Consider the following 26,802-nt stretch of genomic DNA (forward strand, 5'->3'; position numbering starts at 1 on the left):
GATGATGTATTTCTGAAATAGACAACCCCTTTAAGAAGCTATAGGGTAGAATGTCATGTTTGATTAAAATCCGTGATGCCGTCCTGTAATATATGGACTTGCTTAGTCCTCCTGATCAAGAGAGATGCTTATTCTAGCTGGTCACCGCCCTGGCTAATAGATGAGGGTCCTGACTGACTGTTAGATCTTCTTAGAATAGTTTTTCACAAAAAAAAAAAAAAAAATTCTTGATTTGAGCTGAAGCTTGTGCAGAATATGTATAGAAATGAATGACCGTAATGAAGATAATCTGATCCTGTTATACAGCATGCACTCTCTGAGGACCTGTCAGCCGCCACTGAACTATTTCACAATACCGTGAGCTATGTCTATTTTATGGTTATTTCTTTGCTAAAGATCCATTTCTCCTTGGTTTAACAATCGGCTTTGTCTTCAGAGTGCAGGGAAATCTTACTGCCAATGATGACCGATCAGCTGAAGTATCACTTGGAGAGACAGGAGGAGCTCGAAGCCTGTTGCCAATTGCTAAGTAACATCCTGGAGGTGCTTTACAGGAAAGATGTGGTTAGTACTATCATACTGTTATAAACCTCTGATGCGATGCTTTATATCATGTTCTCTGTGGAATCCTCAATAGTTTATCAGTATCTTTACACTGGATGGTTAACCCGTAAGGAGTTATATCACAATCCAAATTTATCATTATAGGGATAGATCAGGGGTAGGGAACCTTCGGCTCTCCAGCTGCTGTGAAACTACAACTCCCAACATGGGAGCTCCAAGAACAGCAGAGCAAGTATGCATGCTGGGAGTTGTAGTTTTGCAACATCTGGAGAGCCGTACGTTCCCTACCCCTGGGATAGATCATAAAAATCAGCCACATCCACAGATCACTGGAGTGAGGGTCTCAAACTCCCCATTCTTACTTGTTGCATGACGACAGCGGGGAACAGTTTCAATGAAGTAGCTTATGATCATGCATGGTGCTGCTTCTTCCATAGTCGACGGCTGGCATCCTATAAGGAGACAGCCTGGTACCCCACTTGGTGGTTGTGGACCTACTGTGTCACCCATCCAGTTTGACCTTGGGCCAGTCGTGAGGCTGTTGTCTTGGTGGCTTCCCAGGTTTTCACCCTTGAACCCCTGTGAAAGGTTGTGGACTTTACTATGGGGTGCCTAAAATAACTGCGACATATCAGGGGTCAGTCTGAGGATAGTCTGGTATAGGCAGTCAACAACAGACCAGGTCTGCAACAGGTATTTAGAATATTCAGCATACATAGAATAATGGTCTGGAATCCAAACTCTGGGATCAGATACACAGAAACGTTAATTGGGCATATCGTGCAGCAAGGTGCCAAATGTGTTGGCTTATTAAAAAGCAGCTAGACTCAGCAAACACTACAGACGAGGGGGTGGAGGAGCCATGTGGAGGGCAGACAGTTGGCGGTTGTGACTGTCGGAAGGCGGTGATGGTCACTTTCTGCAACTGTTACAGCATGTAGGGAATGGCTCACAGGTGGGCAGACAGTTGGTGGCTGTGACCACCTGGAAGAAGGGAAAGTCCAGCTGCCGACATTGAACCAAATGCAACAGTTTCTATTGCTTCATAGTAGGAAGGAATATGGGAAGCATAATCGCCTACTGTAGTATTCTAGGAGTTTGATGGGACAGCAGACATGTGGTACTAGCCTGTCTCATTTAATTCCATAGACTGGAGCGATCATGTATATGCTTAACAGCTCATTGTGGTTATGACATGAGCAGGGAATTGGGGGATCAAGACCCCATTCTACGATCAGTGTGGGCCACAGCCTGCAGACATTTATCCCTATAACCATGGGTTGGTGGTAAGACAAACATAATTATATTATGAAAGAATCTAAATCAAGAAATAAAACTGCAAAGAATTTTTATATATTTTTGCAGAGTGTAGAACTGTAAATCCCCTACATGGTTAAATTATAAAATTCTGGCTACCCAAAGTCGCCTCTAGAGGGATCTTGGGAGACAACTGCATACAGTACATACCATACATTGAATTCTGGAGTATCTTTTCATAGAACTATCTGAAGCGTGTCGTTCATCTATTATTCCTCCTAGAAATATATGACTAATTGGACAAATGGGTGGCACAAGCTTGGAGGTCTGCCCCTTTAACAAGAAGAATAGTAACGCCAAGATTTCAATTATTTGTAAATTTCCAAGAGGAATAACAGTGTCATGTTTCAGGGTTATAAAGGCAGATACCATCTTTGCATCTAGCAAAGGGAAATATGTACTGTATGAATATTCGTTTATGTGCAAATACATAAAATGGAGAATCCCGCTTTGCTTTCACAAGAATAGACACATTTAGAGATTTTGTCCTCGCTCACTAAACCTCAGTGTATACATTTTTATTTGGATGCCGTAGTCTGGAGAAATAGAGACAAATTGCCATTGCAAAAGGATACCGCCATTTATTTCAGTTTTAGAAAGTCAATTTAAAGCTTATAGCTTAAGTCAAAACATGTTCAGATCATAAATATATTACAAGATTATAAAAATAGAATAAAATGCGCGTTGTAAAGGCTTGTCGTAGCTCTGGGAGTTCAGGCATTGAATTCTGTCATTGAAAGGACTCCGATTTATCACCGCCAAGTATTGTGTGCCTGTTAAACTGTGCCGCTCGGACATCTTCTTACACATTCATTTAGCATTTCAGAACATAAAACACAAATATCTTATCATTTCATTATGTTTTCTTGTACAGGGCCCAACGCAACGGCATGTTCAGATAATAATGGAGAAACTTCTGAGAACTGTAAACCGGACTGTCATATCCATGGGGCGAGACTCTGAGCTCATTGTAAGTGAATGTTGAGTCGAAAAATGTGATTTTTACTTTTTTTTCTTGAATTTTTTTTAACCAAGGACAGTCCTAAACATGCCTGGTACTGTATATACTGTAGTTCTGTGCCATCCGCTGGTTAGATGGGGGTGCCTAGAATCGTGCCCACCAATTAGATAGATTTAGCTGATCCCTAAAGCGTAACTAAATTTTTGGACAACTATAGATTTTCTGTTGGTATTTTAATACATTATGTAATATACTTTAATATCCTGCGTTTTTTTCACTCTTCCCCCTTCCTTATTGAGACCTGTCCCTGATTCTCACTGTACAGTGTACGGTCTTGTGTGTAGTGCAAGGAAAATAAAGGGAGGAAGGGATGGTCACTTCAAATTATTAGTTATTAGAGATGAGCGAGTACTATTTTGAATAGCACACACCCATAGGAATGAATGGATGCAGCCGGCACGCAGGGGGTTAAACGGCCGGCCGCCGGCAAAGTCTGCATGCCGGCCACTTCCATTCATTCTTATGGGTGCATGCTGTTTCGAATTGTACTCGCTCATCTCTATTGGTCTATTGGGCATTATTAAACATAGAAAATTGCCTCTCGTGTCATCTGGAAGAGGATACTCTCCTCTTTATATGAGGTTGCAGTTCTACCTGTGTTACTTCCAGAGATATCATCAGCTGGAAACACAGATGAGATTTGTAGCAGCTGCAAAGAAATATTCCAGTGTTTTCAACTGATATCATCTCTGGAAGTAACACAGGTAGAACTGCAACCTCATATAAAGACAAGGATCTCCTCTTCATGTGACTCCAGATGCAAGTTTCTATGTTTAATAATACCTAAGATACTCTCCCTCGCTTGACTGTACAGTCCAGCTCTCGATAGAGAAGAATGCGAAAAAATGTTGAGGATTTCACAGAACAGGGACAAAGTTTGTTAATAAAGTATATTACAAAATATATTAATGACACACATACTGTCAGAAAATCAAAAGTAGTTGAAAATGTAGTTATACATTACGATGTTTAGTCCTGCTCTCTCTTTGGCTTGTTGTGCAGAGTTGCACCACAGCAGCCCATACATTAAAATTCCTTGTATGATGACACCTTTCTGATACTGATTTTGCTTAGAGAGCTCACTGCATGACAATGTTCCCAGCCAGATGGTTGCATATTTTTCAGTTTTTCTTGCTGTGGAATCAGCCTGAAAATCTGCAGCAAAATTTGCAGTTTCACGTGTGTTGTTTACTTGTCCGACATCCATCACTCCTACCGATCAGCTAAAATTGGATGACTCCCTACACTGTATTATGGTGATAATGTTCCTCCTTAAGGAGAAACCACTTATTATACAGCCATAGTCACTCCACTGCAAGGGAACATGGGAGGAATATGCAAATCTGTCTCCCAAGATTGGGAGACAGATTTGCATATTCCTCCCATGTTCCCTACACTGTATAATGGCTTTGCTACACTATTGCAATTCAGCTCCCACTTACTGCAATGCACAGCCACTGCACAGTATATGGGGCCATCTGCATGCTTCTGGCTCTAAAGAACTGAATAATATGTGCTGGTTATAGGGCACCCTCTAATAGGATATTAATTAGCATACACATAATCTCTTGGACTACCCCTTTAAGTGAAGGACATTTTGTAACATAAATGAAGTGTGAACTCAGCCCCAAAATGAATTTCCCCAAAGAAGGATGAGAGGTTTTTCCTTATGATGTGTTACCTAGCTGCCCAGTTTATAGTCAGTGGTATAACATCAGTGATTGACATTACAAAAACACCATATGGTCTGTTTAGTCATTTTAGATTTCCTTTTTTTGGGGTTGGGGGTGGACATGTGTTTTGAGCCATTTTATTAACAATTTGTACATATAGTTATTGCTTATTGAGTAACAGAATTGAGCTCTATAATAGTGGGGGTGATGCAGGTCATTATTAAAATTTAGTAGCTTGTACACGTGTCCGCCCTTACATTAGCTCTTATTTGGTTAAGGACTCCTATATCTCATGAAACCTAGAATATGCAAATCTGACTTCCATGATGTAATTAGGAAGCCAGTGCCTCTAGAATGCACACCCATAGAGGGCGCTCACTGAGAATGTGCAAGTCTATCTTCCATGATGTAATTAGAAAGACAGAGTCTCAGTCAAGCAAACCAATAGAGGGCGCTCCCTTTAACATCATGCCGACCTTCTCAGAGGCCTTTGTTTGCAATGATGTTGGGATTTTAGCAGGTACAGTCTCTCAGCCGAGGACGGCTGTTTCAATGTTTTTGCATCTCATCAGCTTGGCGTAGAGAGGACTAACCTGGAAGAGGTGAGAGGCTAACATGCCACCAAAATCCTTGACAGGCTGCCGTACACACCACCACCACTGGGTGGTTGCACATAGACACACACGGTAGGATAGACATCTCCTTACAGAGTATTATGAATGCACAACTTTTTTTTTTTTTTTTCTAAAGATGGGCATCTTGCAGTAAGAGTAAAGATAAGGAAGGACACATCAATAGGTGAGGTTATAGGCCTGGATCACACTTTATTTGGGCATTACGTTCAGTAGTCTCATAACACGGGAGTATAAGTCCCAGATATATGCATCTCTATTCTCTATATATATTGAAAAATATTTTTCATTGGCATTTCTTGTCTTCTATGATAAGATATAAGGCAGTTAAACCAAATGCAGCAGTTTGGGTTATCTCTGCTACGTCTGTGTAAGCCAAACTTGTGCTCAAATGTAATAAGTCAAAGTAATTAAAAAAAACTAATTAAAATAACTTCTCATATGGGTAAATTATAAGGAAACTAATGAATTTGCACCAGTAGAGGATGTTTATTTAATTCTGAAAAGAGGTCAGTTTTGTTCAAAAAAGCAAGTTTAGCAAATCTTATTTGTGTTTATGTATTGTGTGCAGATTTGGTGCATTTTGTTTGTACCCTTAATTAATCTTAAGGGTCCTAAAATTGTTGGTATTGCTTTTTGATGTTTTTGGATTGTGTAATACCCTGTGTAGATAGTAATGGAGGTTGGGGCTGGGCGATCGTGATCAAAATCACATTTAATTGAACATTTTACCTTGATTAGAATGAATGAGCAATTATTTTAGGACACATTCCCCTTTACATGCCACATCCCCTCTTTATATGCCATGCCAGGCTGATGAGTTTGGTTATTTACATATTTCCAATCCTCATTGGATAGTGTACAGTTAGTGTCATGTCCTTTAGCCAATGGCAGTGTGACACAGGATGTATAATTGAAATAAATGATGTCAGCAAAAGCCCTGGTTGAGATTCTTTCTTGTAGAGACATTTAAAGGATTTTTCCACAATAGACAGTTCTCATCAAATAGGTGAATAAAGTCTGACTTCTTGGACCACCACCAATCGCTAAAACAAGGCTCTTAAGCCCCCATTTCTCCTCTCTACAGGACCACAGGGAGATTTGAGATTTGAGCATGTGCAGTACCGCTCTATTCAAACAATAGGGGACCGTAGATTGGTATAACAAGTTTCTGTTTCCGGGGGTATGTAGTGAGGGCCGATGGAGAGTTTAGAACCCCGATTCTAGTGATTCAAGGAGGTCCCGTATATTGTGTAACAACCCCTTTAATCTTTCAGTATGTGTGTGTGCGTATATACTTGAGTATAAGCCGACTTTTTCAGCACATTTTTCATGCTGAAAAAGCTCTCCTCGGCTTATACATGAGTCAGGGTCCACGGAGCACAGAAAACTGGAAGGGGGAGGTCCTTTAGTGCTACTGCTCTGTGATTGGCTTGTCATGAGGTCACATGATGTGATGTCACAAAGGAAAGGTCCTGTAGCTACTGGTATGTAACCTCTGCAGATAAGGTTGAGTCTAAATCCTGTAGCTCCGCCCACACCAGAGGCCGATCACATGGTCATGACATCATCAGAGGTCCTTTAGCAAACTAGGATTTAGCATCTACCCTGCAGATAAGTGGCCAGGATTCATTGTGTCTTAAGGAAGATGTCTACTGTAGCTTCCTCTCCTCCATACAACAAAGTGAAACACACAGGGACCTTCCTTTAGTTACTCTGCCTAGTAATGTCAGGCATTTGGGGTTATTCATTTAGTTTCAGTAACCCCATGTGCCTCACATTAATAACAGTTAACCCCATCATGTCCCTCATATTAACCCCTGTGTGCCCCATATAAGGGTTACTAATATGTGAGACACATGAAGGTATTAATGAAGGATCTTAATTATGAAGATACCTAATTATTACCTCCATATGTCCCACATATCAGTAACTCTTATGTGAGGCACACAGGTGGTTAATGTGAGGGACATGATGGGGTTAACTGCTATTACTATGATTCCCATGGAGTTACTAAGCTGCAATGCACATGACCAGACTTATCTGCAATGGTGGATTTATCCCCCTCGGCTTATACTTGAGTCAATAAGATTTCCCAGTTTTTTGTGGTAAAATTAGGGGTCTCTGCTTATATTCGGGTCGGCTTATACTCTAGTATATAGTGTGTGTGTGTGTGTGTGTGTGTGTGTATATTATATATATATATATAATATATATATATATATATATATATATTATACACACACACGCTGTATATACTCGAGTATAAGCCGACCCAAATATAAGCAGAGAATATATATATATATATATATATATATATATATATATATATGTATGTATATATATGTATATATATATATATATATATATATATATATATATATATATATATATATATATATATATTTCTTATAAAACATTCAAAATAAGCCACAATTCATTGTCCAGGTCTACTGAAATATATCTGAATTCAGTACTCATTTATTTGAGCTTGATTCATTCTGAAAATTAAAATGCAAATAAAAAATAATAATAGAAAAAACAAATCTGCTTTCCTGGTGAACGATAACCATTTCCTCATTTCATATAATATTCTATTAATGTAATCATAACTTATGGGCAAAACTTTTATTTGGGGATCTTTAAAACATAGCTTGACTTGTGCAGTATAAACATAGGTATCTTTAATTCCAAGAAATAAAAAAAGAAATAAAAAATACAGTAATTTTTTTTTTTTCTCGCCCAGCAAATAAAACAATTGCACTTCCTTCTTGGCACATTACTACTATTCCTCTTACACAGACTATATTATACACAAAAATAATTTGATATTTTTTTATGTACATTTTTGTAGCCCTATTAAGCGAGTCTGACAAGTATTATTCATGATAAAGCATAAATTTAGCTGGGCATGAATACATAATATTTTGTACAATATTCATGAAAAAAAAAGTACAATCCTTACATTTGCTTCAAATTATCACATAGTGATAGAAAATAAAGCACCTTTTCCCGAAGTTCCCAGTCCCAGTGACAACCCAAAATTTTTTTTAGAAGAAAAGTAAATAAATAAGCAATCCATGCATTGTCTCACTTCGCCTTAGAATATTCCATTTTATGCATTACTCTCACACTCTATTATTATTGTATAAATTATTTTGTCTTGCATTGTAAAAAATAAATTGGGGTGTATATCCGTATCTACTAAATCCTTTATGGCAAATCTGTAATCCAAATATCTCTTTTTTTTTTTTTTTAAAAAAAAACTTTAAAAAAATCTAAACCACCCCTGACCATAGATTTATCTAGTTAGCGACAATCACAATGGGATTTTCCCAAGTATGGAGCAGCTTACTTTCAAGACATGGTTCCAGCAAACTCTTTTATAAGAACCCTAACCATCAAATAAAAGTAGTATATAAATCAATTGGAGATCAATTCGCCCACAGTGTTTGCCAATCAATAGGATTTTCCAGTCTTGCAGAAATCCTGCACTATAAGAAGTATGATTTTCCTCCTTATCTTGTCCAGTTCATCTGGCAGAAGTTTAAGGGGTGGGGCTTAGCTAAGGGGCTGGGTTTACTCTACTGGTTTCAGACAGAAAAGTAGGGAGAGGCTCCTTCTGAAGCTAGTTGTTTTTTGTTTGCTTTTTAGCCAGATTTAGGATAGGGAGGGGAGAAATAACTGATCTCTAATTTTTTTTTTTTTTTTCTGTATATCTTTTTAGTATGGAAAAAATTCCCTATAGGTGTAAAATGTGATAAAATTAATTAAAAAAATAAATAAAAATTCCCTAGCTCATCCAGCATCTCTGGTTTGGTCCTCTCTTGGTCTTTGGTATATCAGTTGCAGCGATAATTTAGGCTTATACCCATGTGACCGCGGCACATACTAACTGGCTTCAGTAGTATCTGGCACAAGACAGTGATTGGTTGCAGCGGTCACATGGGTATAGGGATACAACACTACGGCAACCAAGTACATAGAGACGAAGAATGAGGATCGGAGCCCGGGTACTGGAATAGCGAGGAAGTAAATGGTTAAAGTTTTTTATTTTATTTAATTATTTTATCACATAACCCCATGGGAATCACTAGGATTTTTTTTTTTTAAATTTTTTATTTTTAGTATTCATTTTATGAAAACAAAATCTAGCCCGTTAAAAGGAAGTTAGCGTTGTCTGGAAACCTATGAACTCTTCCATATGTGGCCATATAAATAATCCTCTTTACAATATAAATTTTATTTTACAACTCTGGGAAGCCACCGCTCCTTGTAGAAAAATTAATTCTGTAATTTTGAACAGATCTCAGCCATAGGGTATATTGCAAAAACTTTTTTTTTTTTTTTTTAAATATATATATAGATTTTTTTTATTTTTTTTTAAACCCCTCCTTTACTCCTTAAGGGCATATAATAACTATATTATACTATACTAAGTCAGTTAATTCTTCATTCATGAACTTTTCATCCGTTAAATAGTAAAATTAATCTTAATTGTTTTATTTTAAAATTACCTAAAAAATATCAATATACACATTTTTTTTTTTAAATTATTTTGTTTAAACAGACATTGAATAATAAATGTAAATTCCACTTATGTAAATTATACCATTTTATTGAAAAAGTTGTAGATCTCTATGACCTATGTTATAACAAAGCGTAATGCCAAATTAAGGAGGAAAAAAAAAAAACATCTTGGCTTCGTTTACAACAGTATGGCATTTAATACTTAGAAAACATTGTAAGGTTGAGACCAAACATTAGTAATGAAACCTTAGCCACGACTGTTACTGTTGTTCTTGTGTTTATATTTATTTTTTCTATGTATTTTTTTTTTGTTTTTGCTATTTTTTTTAAATTTTTCTTTTCGATATTTTTACTTTTTTTGGGTACGAAAACATTAGAAATTAGATCTAAGAAAACGTAGTGTCCCATATCCTTGACCCTGTCAACGAACAATGAGATTAAAGGCATGTTCTGACTTTGGGATATGCCTGGCCGCTCTAACATGAGCATTTTCAATGTCTTTTTTTCTGTAATATTAAAGTGAGAGTGAAAACGATTAGAGAAAAAAAAAAATTCTGTAGCATGGGAAGGCGTAACGTATGATTAGTCACATCTTTGAGATTTTCATTGGTCTCTGACCACTTGAAAATTTGTGCTTTCTCCAGATTTTTGATGTGCTGACAATTGCACTCATCCCCTGCGTGTGTTTTGCAATAAAATGTTAGATGAAAGACCCTTTTACATTTTTTTTTTTTTTTTTTCTTTTTTTTTTTTTAGATGTAAGGCTATAAACTTTCTTCTCAAACCTTAAATTATAGCCATTTTTTTTTTTTGTATGCTGAATCAAAAATAAGAAAAGAAAAGCCCCAAAACTTCGACATCCGTTTCTTTTCTTCACATTTGGCAATACAAATTTTAATCCAGATTTTTACATCCCGCATAGTGAACTGCTAGTAAAAGTTGGCATGTTGTGATTTTTTTTTTTTTTTTTTTTATACCTTGCTCCTGCAAGTGAGTTGCAAGTATAAAGGCCTTTTTGGTACACACAGTAGATATCTGCATACTGACCAAACATATGCTTCTTGATAACCTGACGTTAACAAGATCCCCCTCCGTTAATGGACTATTGTATTTTCTTAGAAATGCCTAGGAAGGCCAGAGGCTCGTGTTTCAGCAGCTTTAGCTATAGGAACCAGAGTTTCCATCTTCCATGCTTTTTCGATTCTGTTTTGGATTTTTGCTTGGGAGTTGATGTGTAACTCTCTGCAGTATAAGGCAAAGGTGCAACCTGAGTTTCCTCAATGGGGTGGAGTTTCTTCAAAACTGGTTGTAGTTTGTCTTCTTGCTGCTTAAAATCCAGTTCAACACTGAAAGGTTAAGAGATAAAATTTAAGAGAGAAAAAGTTTTTTTTTTTTTAAAAGTTAAATAAGTGAACAACCCTATGTCTACTGATTGATACGGATCTATGTGTACAGGTGTCATGATGTTCCTTTTGTGTTCACCATTCACAATAAGGGGTTGTACCAAAAAATTAAAATGATTATGTCTGATTGGGTTATTGATAACAAGACCAAAGGTCCCAAGTAGGGCTGTTGAGTAAATAGGCAAGACGCAAGCAGTAACGGTCCACAAATTCAGGAAAATAAATCCAGTGATCGAAGCCCCATGAAAGTTAATATATATATAATTGTATAATATACTGTATATACTCGAGTATAAGCCGAATTTTTCAGCCCAGTTTTATCTTGCTGAAAAAGCCCCCCTCAGCTTATACTCGAGTCAGCAAAAAAAAATTTTTTTTTAAGGAGAGGGTGCCTTTGACCAGCCACAATATTAATGTATAGAATCTCCCATAAAATAGTGCAAAAAAAAAAAAAAATAATTAAAATAATAGTATAATAAAGTACTAAATCCCTCATTTCCCTAGAATACATATAAAAGTAGAAAATTTCTGTGAACCACACACACATTAGGTATCCCTGTGTCTGAGAGTGCCCGGTCTACTGAATATAGGGGATCTGCAGTGCTCCTGTTCCGTCAGGAAGGGGTTAATAGGAGCACTACAGATACCCTATATTCCAAGTGGGGGAAGAAAAAACAGTCCTCAAGCTCAGGGAAGGGGCAAACAGACAACCATAACACCCCCTCCCCTTTCCCAGCACCCAGCATCTACTGCACCCAAAAACTCTGATCATTTTAATTTTTAAATTTTCCAGTAGCTGCTGCATCCCCCCCCCCCCCCCTAGGCTTATACACGAGTCAATAGGTTTTCCCAGTTTTTTTGTGGTAAAATTAGGGGCCTCGGCTTATATTCAGGTCAGCTTATACTCGAGCATATACGGTAATAATTTTATTTTGAAGTCCGAGTCTGTAAGTGGCCATGAGTACATAGCCCTAGTCCCAAGTCCTGCCAGTTAAATGGAGCAGTGACCACTCATTAAAGTGAAACTTAACGTGTCGGGAGGTGTTTGTTGAACATTTTTATGACATACTTCATTAACCTATCTAACTTCCATTGTAATAGAAATCAGGTTGTTACATTCTGCTTAGAACCCACTAAAGTCCATACATTGTTTATTGTGAATATGTAGAGCTGAAGAATTTGCCAAGGGGGGTGATGGTCACTTGAAGTGACTGTATCTCCAATTGTTTACCATCCAGAAAAATGGTTCTGGTGTTACAAGAAAGCAGAGTTTGAAGTAGTAGCTACAAACGAATTAGAGAGATCACTAGTTAAAAACTCAGTTGGGAATGTGATTTTTATATGGAGCATAAACTACTTCATATTAGGTTGAAGTCAGAAATTTCAACTTAATATGAAGTCTGCTTTCATTTGATACCAGAACCTTTGTTCTAGGCTGTATAAAACCGGAGATACGGCCATATGAAGTGACCATCCCTCCTTTGGTAAATAGGTCAGCTTGACGTGCTACGTTGGTACAGATGTACGGATAGAGTCTCTGACAATGCTTAGAGCATTGATAATGGGAACTTTGCAGCCTGTTTTCTCTTAAAAGGAAGTTTGATAGGCTAATAAAGTATATTACAATAATGTTCACACCCCGACACAATCGCAAAAAAAAATAAAAATAAATAAATAAAAAGGCAGTTGCACTTTAATGCTTTAGCTCCATTCAATTCTATGGGGACAGCCAGAGAGATCCATGTACTGTGCTGCGATTCTCTTCTGTAGTCCCATAGAGACAAATAGAGCTGCACTGCAGATTTGTAAACACTGCTCCATATGAAGTGGAGGACTCCGGGGGCCTATTCTTGCCGTTGTTACGGGTCCCAGTTCTCACACCCCTCAGATCAGACACTTATTCTCTATCCTGTGGATAGGGGATAAGTTTAACTTGTGGTACAACCTTGTTATTTGTCAGTGCACCATGCGGGTAGGACCTCAATGTAAGAAGATTGGGACACAATATTGTCTATCCTCTCTTTTACTACCACATAGTTTTTGAAGTGAGTGCAGAAAAATGGGTTGGTAATGGGAGACCTACACTGGTTTCTATAAAACAAGAAGATATGATTTACTAGATTATATTTATTACAATTTTTTTTTCTATCTAGAGTATTGACTCATTCCAACTAGTTTTTCCATCAGTCACCAGTCTCTGTGAATGGACCCTAGTGGTCGACTCTCCATGAAATTTTTTTAAATTTTTTTAGCAAAATCAAATTGAGCATTTCTTTAAATAATTTATTGTCTTACTGTGTGCTCGGGCCCTCTATGGCGTCACATAGATTCCCTTGAGTTCTGCCATATGCTGCTCTTGTCAGGCACTTGATTCTTCCGTAAAAGTAATACTTTTGGAACAAAATACCAGTCTAGTGCTGCGTGCTATAGGGTATGCTATATCTTTGTATCACAAAGACACACAGAATCCAACCCAGAAAATAGCAGGAAATGGGGAATTGCAGATTTTTTTTTTTTAATGTAATGCTGAAATAGATAATTTCTAAATGTGTTACATAATGTACTTTGTTTCCCAGGAATGTATTTTTAGATCCTTCTCAAACTTGCATTGCTTTTTGAGAGTAATTAAGGTATTCTTTCCTATGCAGGTCATGGGTGTATTGGCTTCTAAAATATCATCTTCTGTAATTCTCTCTAAATTACTGAGTTTATTCATATGTTGTGTTGAACATCATATGGCAGAGACTCTTGATTTACAAGTAACCTCGCGGCATCATTCAGTACTCGAAAACCTTTCATGTAGTTTCGGAAAGCATGGGGCGTCTTGTTGAAAACGTACAGGTTTTCTTTGACATTTAATACCCAATAATTGCTGCACATGTTACTGATCTTTCCCTTAAATGTAAGATCAAAAGCCCCGGCGCTCTGCCGTTTAACGCTAAACTTTCCGATAAAAGACAAAACTTGAAAAGTAGATGCCGTCCATATTTAAATTGTCTAGTCAAACATATTTGGGCGCATATGGCAGACATGTTAGAAGACAAACAGTCTTTCTATAGATTGTATTCTGTTTTAATCCGCATTCTCCATACCCCCATCTCTCTGATTTTGCCTTAATGAACTTACAGGGTGACTGTGAAATCTACCTAAGGCTGTGTCAGAGTCTCCAGTGCAGATCCGTCTCAAATTGTGGGCCCAAAAAAATCCTGCAAGTCCAACTTGATATACGTGCTATACACCATATTTATTGTGTTTTAGACACCTTATGGATCACTTGATCAGGGGATGTGGTTTAGTGGGAAAAGGGTGTGGCTAAAAACGCATCAGAAGTTTTCCACATAGAGGATAGAAGAGTTTGAGTTGGGCTGTGGGCGGCTAGAGGAGTCTGAGTCGGGCTCTGGATAGATGGAGGAGTCTGAGTGGGCTCTGGGTAGACGAAGGAGTCTGAGATGGGCTGGGGATAGATAGTGAGTCGGAGTGGGGCTGTGGATAGAGATAGAGGAGTCGGAGACGGGCTGTGGATAGATAGTGGAGTCTGAGATGGGCTGTGGATAGATAGTGGAGTCGGAGGCAGGCTGTGGATAGATAGTGGAGTCGGAGGCAGGCTGTGGATAGATAGTGGAGTCGGAGGCGGGCTGTGGATAGATAGTGGAGTCGGAGGCGGGCTGTGGATAGATAGTGGAGTCGGAGGCGGGCTGTGGATAGATAGTGGAGTCGGAGGCGGGCTGTGGATAGATAGTGGAGTCGGAGGCGGGCTGTGGATAGATAGTGGAGTCGGAGGCGGGCTGTGGATAGATAGTGGAGTCGGAGGCGGGCTGTGGATAGATAGTGGAGTCGGAGGCGGGCTGTGGATAGATAGTGGAGTCGGAGGCGGGCTGTGGATAGATAGTGGAGTCGGAGGCGGGCTGTGGATAGATAGTGGAGTCGGAGGCGGGCTGTGGATAGATAGTGGAGTCGGAGGCGGGCTGTGGATAGATAGTGGAGTCGGAGGCGGGCTGTGGATAGATAGTGGAGTCGGAGGCGGGCTGTGGCTAGATAGAGGAGTCGGAGGCGGGCTGTGGCTAGATAGAGGAGTCGGAGACGGGCTGTGGATAGATAGAGGAGTCGGAGACGGGCTGTGGATAGATAGAGGAGTCGGAGACGGGCTGTGGATAGATAGAGGAGTCGGAGACGGGCTGTGGATAGATAGAGGAGTCGGAGACGGGCTGTGGATAGATAGAGGAGTCGGAGACGGGCTGTGGATAGATAGAGGAGTCGGCGTTTTGCCCTACTGACTCCACAGCCCCAGTTTACATCATGAACCCACAGCACTATCTGAATCTATGTGCATGGTCTCATGGTGGGGGGTCCTGAACACATATGGACAGGGGTTGTCTTAATGATATCATCTTTTTAAATATTTAAAGTCAGAAGATGGAGATTTATGTGAGGATTAAGGTCAGTCTTAGTAGTTGATGCTATAACCTCCATGTCGGAATTATCCAGACTTTAGTATTACATCTATTAACTGGATTTGTGATCAGATTTCCTTATCCCCCTTTGTAAATTCCTCTTGGCGTCTCCCTATAATACAGAGTAGCTCTGCCTGTTGGTTGCAGTTGGGGGACTCCCGAATACTCATGATATGATATCTATCAGACTGCTAATAAATTCTTTGTTTGTTTGTTGCACATTTATTCTAATTAACAGACTCGATAACATTAAAAAATAAAGCATTTGTGAGCGGCGGTGCCAGAAATATGTTAATGTATATGCTTTTCCCTTCAGTCAGCTGTTACATAACAGATGGGTCTTTACTTGTTGGCAGTCAGGCAGCGCCACATATTTAAGTCTCAGGGCACACGATTGTGTCTGATGACAGTAATCTGCAATCCCTACTTGTATGGATACATTTCCTCTCAGAATAATCCATGTTTCTTAATTTCCCTTTCAAAAGCAAATACCGGATGACACAATGTTCTTTGTAATACAAGGTAACGGGTCTTGCTACAGTTCTGCTCAGCTTTAACCTCTTATTGGCATTTTGTGATACTTGGTTTGCACGAAACACATTACAGATGTCGGGTTTGGGTCCTTTAGTAAATCTACATTTAGGGAATTCAATAGATAGAATTAAAGCGACCTTCAATCCCCTCCATACTAATCCCTGCCGCTCAGTAATCTATCCTTTATAATCATTCTGCTTTTTGCTGCAATAGAAATTGGTGGATGATGGAATAGAGTGGTTACAAGTTGGTTGACGTGGATACAGTAGGTGGCGCTGCCTCAGTTTCTGATCTACACCTCCTGTCACTGCTAGTCCTAGGATACACAACAAACCGTGCAGGTTAGGCGTTGAAGAGGCCTATATAGTTACCAAATTCACTGCCTTTCCAGGCCTGTGATAAGGGGGTATCGTCACTCCTTGGGGAGAGACCACCATATAGGTGTGTGTTGAGACTTAAGCCTTTAGCACTCCACTTCGCAAGGTACCATGGGAAGAATATGCAAATCTGTCTTCCATGATGTAATTAGGAAGTCAGCTGCTGCTTCAGTGTTGCAAACCAATAGAGGGCGCTCACTGGAATGTGCAAGCCTGTCTTCCCTGATGTAGTTAGGAAGACAGAATTTCAGTGAAATAACCCAATAAAGGTTTGCTCCCTTTAAGCATTATGCTCGACCTTCCAAGAGGCCTTTGTTTTGCAATGACGCTGGGATTATTACCGGGTATAGTCTCTCAATCGAGGATGGCCGTTTCGATCAGGGAAGACAGGCTTGCACATTCTAGTGAGCGCCCTCTATTGGTTTGCAACACTGAGGCAGCAGCTGACTTCCTAATTATATCATGGAAGACACATTTGCATATTCTTCCCATGGTCCCAGGCCTGTGATAGTGACATTACAGTGAAGAGGTTACTCCCCGCCCTTACATCTGGGATCTATTTTATTTTACAAAAGCTCCACCAACCTGCACTAAACAGGACAAAACCTTTGTAAGGTACTCTACTGATCATCAAACGTCATGTATCTCTATAGGGGTTCCTTGCTTTCTGCACATGGATTTATACTGACTAAAGTTACTTTGGTATAAACAAGTATGCAGTGAGCTCCCCCTAGTGGTGGTCCCAGGAAGCTAAAATGTTATTATTTAAAGGGGCTGCCCCATAGTTACTACAGGATAGGGGATACGTGTCTGATCATTGGGACCCCCACCAATCACTAGCGAGGGGGGGTCCTTATGCCCTTGCCCCTATTTCAGAGAGTGATGGTCATGCATGGATAAGGTCTGCCCTTCAGTCATAGTCTAGGAGACTGACCGAGGGAGCAGAGAACGGCTATCTCCAGGAGCGTAGCTATAAAGGGGCTAACAGTAGTCGTCTCCTATATGCCCTGGACTCTGAGGGGGGCCCATAAAGGTCCCTCTGCAACATAAAATACACTACTATGCTAAATGTTACACTCGGCCCCATTACAGATTTTTCACTGAAGCCATCGGCTTTAAGTTTCACCTTTGGCTATCTGCACACATTCTTACCAAAGCTATATTTCATACACACAGTATATTGTAGTGTATATTACTTTACCACAGATATATTATACAGCATATTATCCAGTATAGCAGTTTAATGTGTAAAGTAATGCCTTTTACCTGTATATGATACACGCGCTGTTCCTACATGTGTCACAGTTTGCTGTATCTTGACCAGTCCGATATGATAGCCTAAATATAAAAGAAAAAAAAAGATGAATGGAGGTAAACCCAAGAATTGTCACTAAATAAATAAATAATAATTATAATTATATATATATATATATATATGAGTTTCACAGCAGAATATCACTGTTTTAATATGGTAGCATATCCGTAACGGCAGTCGATATGTTATTTTGAATCTAGTGTCATTTGCATCTATTTAAGCATTGCCAATAATGGTGCAAATTACACCAACTATAGCAAAGGTTGTCACTTTCTATAGAGTATAGAAATTGTGAAATCTTGCAGCTTTCATTCATGCCATTGAGCCTCTCAATAGGCTGACACTTCCTGTTCTGTAGAGATCATTAAATGGTGTATGTGCATATACTGCCTTGAAATGAGAACACTCGGGACGTCCATTGTTGTGATTACTGGTGGTCCCAGTGATCCCTACTCATCTTACACTTCTCTCCTGTCTTATTGCATGTGGTTCAACCCCTTTAAAAAAAAAAAAAAAAAAGAGAAAAACGAAGCTGTAATGGTTGATAGAGAGAACAATATCATACATTCATCTAGAAGAAGCCATAAGTCTTTTCATGTCAGCCAAACAACTTTTCTGAAGAGTATTCCGCCTTGTGAGATCGAGCCCTCCACAGATATGACCTGACTCTATTGAGCGCACTCACTCTCTGTAACAGGTAGTAATAATTATGTAGATCTATATGATATAGCCGACCAACATCACAGAATCCTATAATTGCTTGGGGGGGAAGCTTGAATAGGGGTCAGCGCTGAGTGACCCCTAACGTAGCTATTAAATTCCCTTCTCTACCGTTGGACTGCCTTGTATTTTCTTGTGAAGTGGAGGCCGGTTTTTACTTCTAAAGGCTTTTTATCCTTCGTCGTACAAAAAAAAAAAAAAAACTTCTTTGGAGTTGGGCTTATTCTTCCCAGTGATAACAGGGCAACGTGTGCTGCAAGACGATAACGTGGCAGATGGGAGATTGAGGCTTTGTGCACTACACTTGTGTACTTATACTCTGTATAGTAAAGGTCTGCAATATTATATATACTGCTTTCTAGAAGTCTCACCGGTGTCCTCTATATCTTCTACAAGTCTTGCTCTCCTATTATAGTCTTGCCTGGACATTAACCCTTTGGCTGCCAGGAATTTTTAGATATTTTCTACCTCTGGGACAGTTTTCACATTGTTTTGACATGTGCACATGACATCAAGAAAAAAAAAAAAATCATCAAATCACCTCACCGATATATTATGTAAAAGCAGATATGGCACGTTATTAGTTTCCACTCTGCAAATTATACATGGTAGCACATTCAGATAGATAGATAGAGAGACACACGCACACACACACTACAGTCCAAAAGTTTGGACACACCTTCTCATTCAAAGAATTTTCTGTATTTTCAGGACTATGAAAATTGTAGATTCACACTGAAGGCATCAAAACTATGAAGTAACACATGTGGAATTATATACTTAACAGAAAAGTGTGAAACAACTGAAAATCTGTCTTATATTCTAGGTTCTTCAGAGTAGCCACCTTTTGCTTTGATTAGTGCTTTGCACACTCTTGGCATTCTCTTGATGAGCTTCAAGATGTAGTCACCGGTAATGGTTTTCACCTCACAGGCGTGCCCTGGCAGGTTTAATAAGTGGGATTTCTTGCCTTATAAATGGGGTTGGGACCATCAGTTGTGTTGTGCAGAAGTCAGGTGGATACACAGCTGATAGTCCTATGGAATAGACTGTTAGAATTTGTATTATGGCAAGAAAAAAGCAGATAAGTAAAGAAAAAACGAGTGGTCATCATTACCACTTTATACACATTGAAAGTGTCCCCAAGTGCAGTTGCAAAACCATCAAGCGCTACAAAGAAACTGGCTCACATGAGGACCGCCCCAGGAAAGGAAGACCAAGAGTCACCTCTGCTGCCGAGGATAAGTTCATCCGAGTCACCAGCCTCAGAAATGGCAGGTTAACAGCAGCTCAGATTAGAGACCAGGTCAGTGCCACCCAGTGTTCTAGCAGCAGACACATCTCTACAACAACTGGTAAGAGGAGACTTTGTGCAGCCGCCGGCCTTCATGGTAAAACAGCTGCTAGAAAACCACTGCTAAGGACAGGCAACAAGCAGAAGAGACTTGTTTGGGCTAAAGAACACAGGGAATGGACATTAGACCAGTGGAAATCTGTGCTTTGGTCTGATGAGTCCAAATTTTAGATCTTTGGTTCCAACCACCGTGTCTTTGTGCGACACAGAAAAGGTGAACGGATGGACTCTACATGTCTGGTTCCCACCGTGAAGCATGGAGGAGGAAGTGTGATGGTGTGGGGGTGCTTTGCTGGTGACATTGTTGGGGATTTATTCAAAATTGAAGGTATACTGAACCAACATGGCTACCACAGCATCTTGCAGCGGCATGCTATTAAATCCAGTTTGCGTTTAGTTGGACCATCATTTAGTTTTCAACAGGACAATGACCCCAAACACCTCCAGGGTGTGTAAGGGCTATTTGACCAAGAAGGAGAGTGATGGGGTGCTACGCCAGATGACCTGGCCTCCATAGTCACCAGACCTGAACCCAACAGAGATGCTTTGGGGTGAGCTGGACCGCAGAGTGAAGGCAAAAGGGCCAACAAGTGCTAAGCATCGCTGGGAACCCCTTCAAGATTGTTGGAAGACTATTTCAGGTGACTACCTCATGAAGCTTATCAAGAGAATGCCAAGAGTGTGCAAAGCAGTATTCAAAGCAAACAGTAGCTACTTTGAATAACCTAAAATATAAGGCATTTTCAGTTGTCTTACACTTTTGCTAAGTATACAATTCCACATGTATTATTTCATAGTGTTGATGCCTTCAGTGTGAATCTACAACTTTCATAGTCATGAAAATACAGAAAGCTCATTGAATGAGAACACACACACACACACACACACACACACACACACACACACACACACACACACATATATATATATATATATAGTGTGTAGACCCCATACAGTTGCTAAAATATATTTTTAGCAAGCATAACACATATACAAATACAATTGTACCATTCCTGCACACCCATAGACTGTTTACATCCACTCTTAATCCTGCAGAGACTTATATATACATCCTTGCAGAGTTAAGCAGGGGCGGGGAGCAGGCTGTTATAACAGCTGATTTTCCCCATAGAGTAGGCAGGGATGGTTTATTACTGTCCCTTCATTTTGATCGCTGTCTCATTGAGTACTGTGTACACCGCTATGGGAGTGGCCACGATGCTCTGAGCTTTGAATCTGACCAAAGGTAAGTTCTGCATGGGGTTTGTATGTTCTCCCAAGTCTGTTGTAGTTTTGCCTTCGCACACCAAAAACCTATTGATACATTAGTGTAGAATTGATATTGGTCTCAGTGCTATGGAATATGTTGGTGCTATTGAAGTTAATAAAATAATATTGTTAGACTCGTGTGCTGCCCTTCATTTTACATTCTCTTGGGCATGAGCTCGCACCACATGCCATGTTGCTTGGTCCTAAAAGTTTCTATAAGGAAATGCCAATAATCGATTAAAACTCCGTCGTGACTGATCTACATAATGGCTGTTTGTTCTCAGCCGCAGAAGGGAGAACAGTGGCAGGTCTGGACAAGGGCGTTCTGGGTAAAGAGCGATGGCAAAAGCAGCCTTTTCTATACTGGTCCCCCTCAGTGATGGATTTACTTGTCGGTGAGGCGCTGTCACCCTGCCAGAGCAATGCATTTGTCTGCGGTGACATTTATTAGACATATGATAGGGTCAAGGTCAGAAGGGAGGGGTACAAGGATTTCTACACTGTACTTCTAAACCTGTCTTAGCGGAATCTTCTGGGTGACGTTTTAGCAATGGAGTCGTTATTTCATTATGGGGGATGAGTTCAATGTGTTTGGTTGGAAAGTGCGGCTCACTTTATATCATATACTGACTAATAAAATAGTATTATTACACTTCTTCTATGGTCACTACATAAATGGTAAAGTAAAATTATCTGCAGTACTGTCTACCAGTCTGAGTTTTTAGATCTATCTATCTATCTATCTATCTATCTATCTATCTATCTATCTATCTATCACTCTACATATAATTCCTTTCGTCTGACATCCAGGTGGTTTCCAGCATAGAGTAGTAATATAATGTGAAGTTACGCATGATCCAGTTGTATTAGCAGGAATCATAGGGAAGCGTGGCTGCAGAGTCTTTGTGCTGCATGCATGACAATGCAAAGCTGTGATCTTAGTCAGTATATACTGTGGGTGATGTATTCTAGCTGCAGCTATTCACTTTTACTGTACTCATTGTGCTTACTTATATAGTGCCAACATATTCTGCATCACTGCCTGTCCCAAGTAAGGCTCTCAACGAAAATTCCCTGCCTGTCTTTTGAGTGTGAGAGAAAACAAGTATACCCAAAAGAAATCCACACAAACACAGGCAGAACGTAGCAACTCTGTGCAGATATTATCCTTGGTTAGACTCAAGTATTGCAAGCCAACAGTGCTAACACTGAGCCCTCATGCTTCTGTACGGTAGCAGAGGCAAGTAAGTACATCGTAATGTTATTCGGGTACCACATACATCAGTTTTGTAGGGCTGAGTTGTCCCTGGAGTGACTGGGCGATGTGACTGCACCATTGCCAATGACCACTTTTACAAGTACCATTCTTCTTCTCCCAGTCTGATCCCTGCAATTCACATCAGTCCGTTCTTAGAGTCCGGACGTATTGTAGTGTGCACCATGTACAGAGCTGTATACTGTTCTCCTGTACTTGGCTTATGATATCTGTGCCAGATTTTGGACCCCCATCAGTCTGATAGGGTATAAGATGTCTCAGAAATCTCTTTAAATAAGGATTTCCCTATCAAAGTTTACTCAGACAATGCATTTTAATCTTAATTTTTTGGGAAACTGGGCTTTGGAACCAATTGTCAGTTTTCCATAGAGTTATGGTTTCAATATAGAATATTTTCGGTTTACAGTAATCATCCCAGAAAGAATGAACATTAAGTGACTACTGTATATGACTCTAGTAACCTATACACTAGATATTGAACAAGTCCGTGAACTCCTATGTATAAGTGGATGGCCCACGGGACGGCTCCATTCTGGACGTGTAATCTGACATCTAGCGGGATGGATGAGAAATCTATATTTCCATTTATGTGCTGAAAGAGATTGTCATTTAGCTGATTAATGTACATAATACAGAAGTAACCGGCTACTCAGCAGAGGAGACGTCAGGAGCTGCACACACTGTAGAATATGCAAGAACGTGGGAACGTCCTCCATCACCCATGTGCAGTCTCCAAGAAGGAAAGGAACCTGTTCTCCTGTATATTCCATAGCTCCTGAACCCCAGTGCACGACCCCCACCCACCTTGTAATCTATTATACTGGCATCGTCTTGTGTGGCAAAGTTGCTTTTAGGTACCAGGACCCAGGTGTTACTACTATCTCCAGACCTCCTGCAGCATTGGATACCAGCCAGGGGCTTGCTTAGAAAGTTTTCAGTTATGGTCATAAACACTGGTGACAATACAACACCCAACCTGGCGATATTATAAATCTATGTAAACCTCTTAACAGTTCCAGTTTGGATGGTATAATATAGTGTGATACTTAAACGAGTTTATCCAGGGAGTAATAAAGCTTACTAATGCATTACCTGCACGGATTAAGCTTTATTACTAATATACAGCTTGGTCCTTCAGGGCCTCATTTACTACCTATGCGGAGGGCAGCTGAGGAGGATGGCAATTTTTCATTCCTCCCTCTTCCCTGCAGCCACTTCGACTCTCACTGATGTCACGGACTACCCTGTGCTTTGTCTGCAGGCTTGTTGAGTGGAGTCAGTCACGTGACTGAGAATCGTTGCGTCAGCAGGGGAGGCCGAGGATTAACAGTTCTGGCCTCCCCTGCTGCCTTCCACACAGGTAATAAACAGGGCCCTGGCGGACTGAGGTGCAGATTAGTTATAAATATATTAAAATATCTGCAAATGTATTCAGTCATATGATTTATAGTTCCATGTTGACGACTTCTTGTTTTCTTTTTTATTGGTTATGACTCCCATAACTGCTCAAAGTTGAATATGGCTCCCAATGTACAAAAAGTTGAGGACCTCTCGGTGTACATTGCATAGTGGCCGTCCGTCCCTGTGGATGGTGAATTATCCATGGCTTTATGAATATTTAAAGAAAAGTAGTGATGTGATGGCTGCCTCAGTGCAGCTACACAAACAATACATTTGTTATTGTCTTGTACTGTATACTGTACTGGTACGAGCCTTAGAGAGGCAGCACATGAAATACTTCCTAGTAGTCGCAGTCAGATTTAAGGATAAGTGATATATCACCTTTGCAAACAGGTTACTAATAATATGCTAAGTGTCACATCTGTATGTAAGGTCTTCTATTACATCCTGACTGCCGGGGGCTTTAAGGGGATTTCCGAATCTGATATCTTTAGGCTAGGTCATCAGTATCATATTGGAGGGGACTCAACACCCAGAACCTACACAGACCAGTAATTGAGTAGACGGCAGTGAGTGCTACAGGTCTCTTCCCTAGATACTAAGCACAGTGTCATACATTATATAGCAGTTGTGCTTGGTATTGCGGCTTAGTTGGTTGCAAACAAGCCGTGTGACAGATGATTGTGATGTCACAGACCAGTGAAACTGAAGCATCGTTCGCTCGTAGGCCTCAATGGCTTTAAACAATTGATAGCTGGGTGAACCAAATGTTGGTCCCCTGATAATCAGGTGTAGATCAATATTAAGCTCCCTTAGCATAGGTCAACAATATTTCAGTCCCTGGCTGCAGCGGGAGCCTCCCCCCTCTGCAGAAGGGCAAAATATCATAAAATAGGTTGTCTGGGGAGTTAAATCACCATTCTTGATGATGGACCTAGGGATTCTGGCCCCTAGATCAAATCATTAAAACGGCTCTCTGCACCCCCCCACACACACACACACAGTTGCCCCACCACCCCGGCAGTAAATTGAACCCCGAGTTCTCTATAGGATTCCTACAAGGCTGTTTGTACTGGGATCATTCATACAATGCCGCAGACTGGTAAACAAGAAATATAGCTGCCCTTGCAGTTTATTTTTATCATTCATTTCTATGTTTACCATATTAAAGGGTTTGTTTGGGAATCGAAACAGCGCCACTCTTGTCCAGGGGATGTGTCTGATATTGCACCTCTGCTATATCCACTTGAATGGGACTGAGCTGCGTTCAGGCCTTGTGACTGACATCACATGGCCTGTGTAGAAGAAGCTGCACTTAAGGAATGCCATTGCAGCTTCAAACAGCTGGTCTGCAGGGGTCCTTGGTTTTGGACTCCTCACTGATCTTCAATTGATGACCTATCCTATATTTAATGTTAGACACCTCCTATACATAAAGCCGAAATGCAAATCTCTTACGTTCTTGCTAACAACTGGCCTCGACGCTTATAATTTTCTTAGTAAATCTCTTCCTCTCTTAATTCCACCACTTTTAATGGGAAATCTAGAAAATGGCCATTGACCGGGAATATTGATGACATCTAATGCAAAACTTTGCTGGAACCATTAAGGCAGATAATGTAAATCAGCCTCACAAAATACCGAGGTAGTAATTATAAGATAAGACCAAGTGAGTGAGTCTCCACCGGGCGAAGTGCGTGAGAAGTAGCCGCGCACACATACAGTATATACTCTGCAGTAACTGGATTGTATTACAGTCTATGGGAGAAGGCGCTACCTGTCAGCTGTATACAGATCACACAGCTCGTGTCGCCTCCGCTCTTTCCAGCTATCATCACTATCTGGTCTTATCAGGCGACGCTTATAATAAACACATCTCCGTGATATAGATTGTTGGTAAATGTGTCATTATTAGCCGCATTCGTTATTCATATCACTCGCCGAAGAACTTAAAGCTGTCATCACCATAAAGGAGGCGTCTGCAGAGTTTACACATTGCGGATAATCTTTGTATACAAATATGTCCTAAATCGCCACAATAAGAGGTGTGAACAATAAATGGAAGGATACCTGGATATATAGAGATATACCTATGAACAGTTGATGGATATATGGATAGATTTATGGATATAAGGAGGGACGGATGGATGAATAGATATTAGAGGTAGATGGATAGAATGTTTGATGATCTAAGAACATCACAAATCTACTCACACTGGGAATATTTCATATAAATGCTACTACAACATCAATGCAGTTTATAAAGACTCTCACGTCCGTGTGTTGTCACCTATAACCAGGTCAGGGCACGCTGGGAGTTGTAGCTGTGCAATAGCTGGAGAGGTTAGAGACCTCTGCATTTTGTTCGCTGTCACCCAAACAATCTATTCCTCCCGACTCCCCACATAACAGCACGTTTAGCTCGACCAAACAAGTATATTTTCTCTAAAGGAAAATGAAGTAAGTCACTGCCAGATACGTCTTGCGGGAGCTTATCTCTCTTCACCGTCATCCTCTTCCTCAACATCTGATGCCACAACTCCATACGGGTTAGATGGTCAACTGACTTGGTTAACTCTCATCTCATGTCACCCTAATAGTAATTGCCTAACATACCAGTCCTTTAGTACATATCCGCTTCACCTTATATCTGCGGATAATACAACACTTAACAAGTAGAGATGAGCGAACACTGTTCGGATCAGCCATTCCGAACAGCACACTCCCATAGAAATGAATGGAAGCACCTGGTACAGCGACCGGCCTCCAGCAAAGTGTACGTGCCAGGTGCTTCCATTCATTTCTATGGGAGTGTGCTGTTCGGAACAGCTGATCCGAACAGTGTTCGCTCATCTCTAATTACAAGGCAATGAGCAGTGATCTCTGTACAGCGATTACCTAACCATGTCATGTAGAGTTCTGTAATAGCGGCGAACATACCACAAAGTGATGGAGAAAGCCAGAG

At 40.2% G+C, this 26,802-nt stretch overlaps 2 protein-coding genes across 4 annotated transcripts in view; one reads left to right on the top strand and one right to left on the bottom strand.

Moving 5' to 3' along the window:
• DOCK1 (dedicator of cytokinesis 1) overlaps positions 1-26,802 on the top strand; it is a 216,011-nt gene that overhangs the window by 77,222 nt on the left and 111,987 nt on the right. For all 3 annotated transcript variants that reach the window (XM_075257678.1, XM_075257680.1, XM_075257681.1), the window contains exons 26-27: positions 437-564; positions 2,756-2,851. In XM_075257678.1, coding sequence (XP_075113779.1) covers positions 437-564; positions 2,756-2,851 — 224 coding nt within the window. The remainder of the gene's footprint in view (positions 1-436; positions 565-2,755; positions 2,852-26,802) is intronic.
• The window catches only part of INSYN2A (inhibitory synaptic factor 2A), a 35,806-nt gene continuing 19,562 nt past the window's right edge, over positions 10,559-26,802 (bottom strand). The window contains exons 3-4 of the mRNA XM_075257710.1: positions 17,769-17,840; positions 10,559-11,083 (exon numbers count right to left, since the gene is read on the bottom strand). Coding sequence (XP_075113811.1) covers positions 10,900-11,083; positions 17,769-17,840 — 256 coding nt within the window. The 3' untranslated portion in view covers positions 10,559-10,899. The remainder of the gene's footprint in view (positions 11,084-17,768; positions 17,841-26,802) is intronic.

Source organism: Leptodactylus fuscus, chromosome 10 (genome assembly GCF_031893055.1).
Source record: "Leptodactylus fuscus isolate aLepFus1 chromosome 10, aLepFus1.hap2, whole genome shotgun sequence".
In the NCBI taxonomy this organism is placed as follows: Eukaryota; Metazoa; Chordata; class Amphibia; order Anura; family Leptodactylidae; genus Leptodactylus; species Leptodactylus fuscus.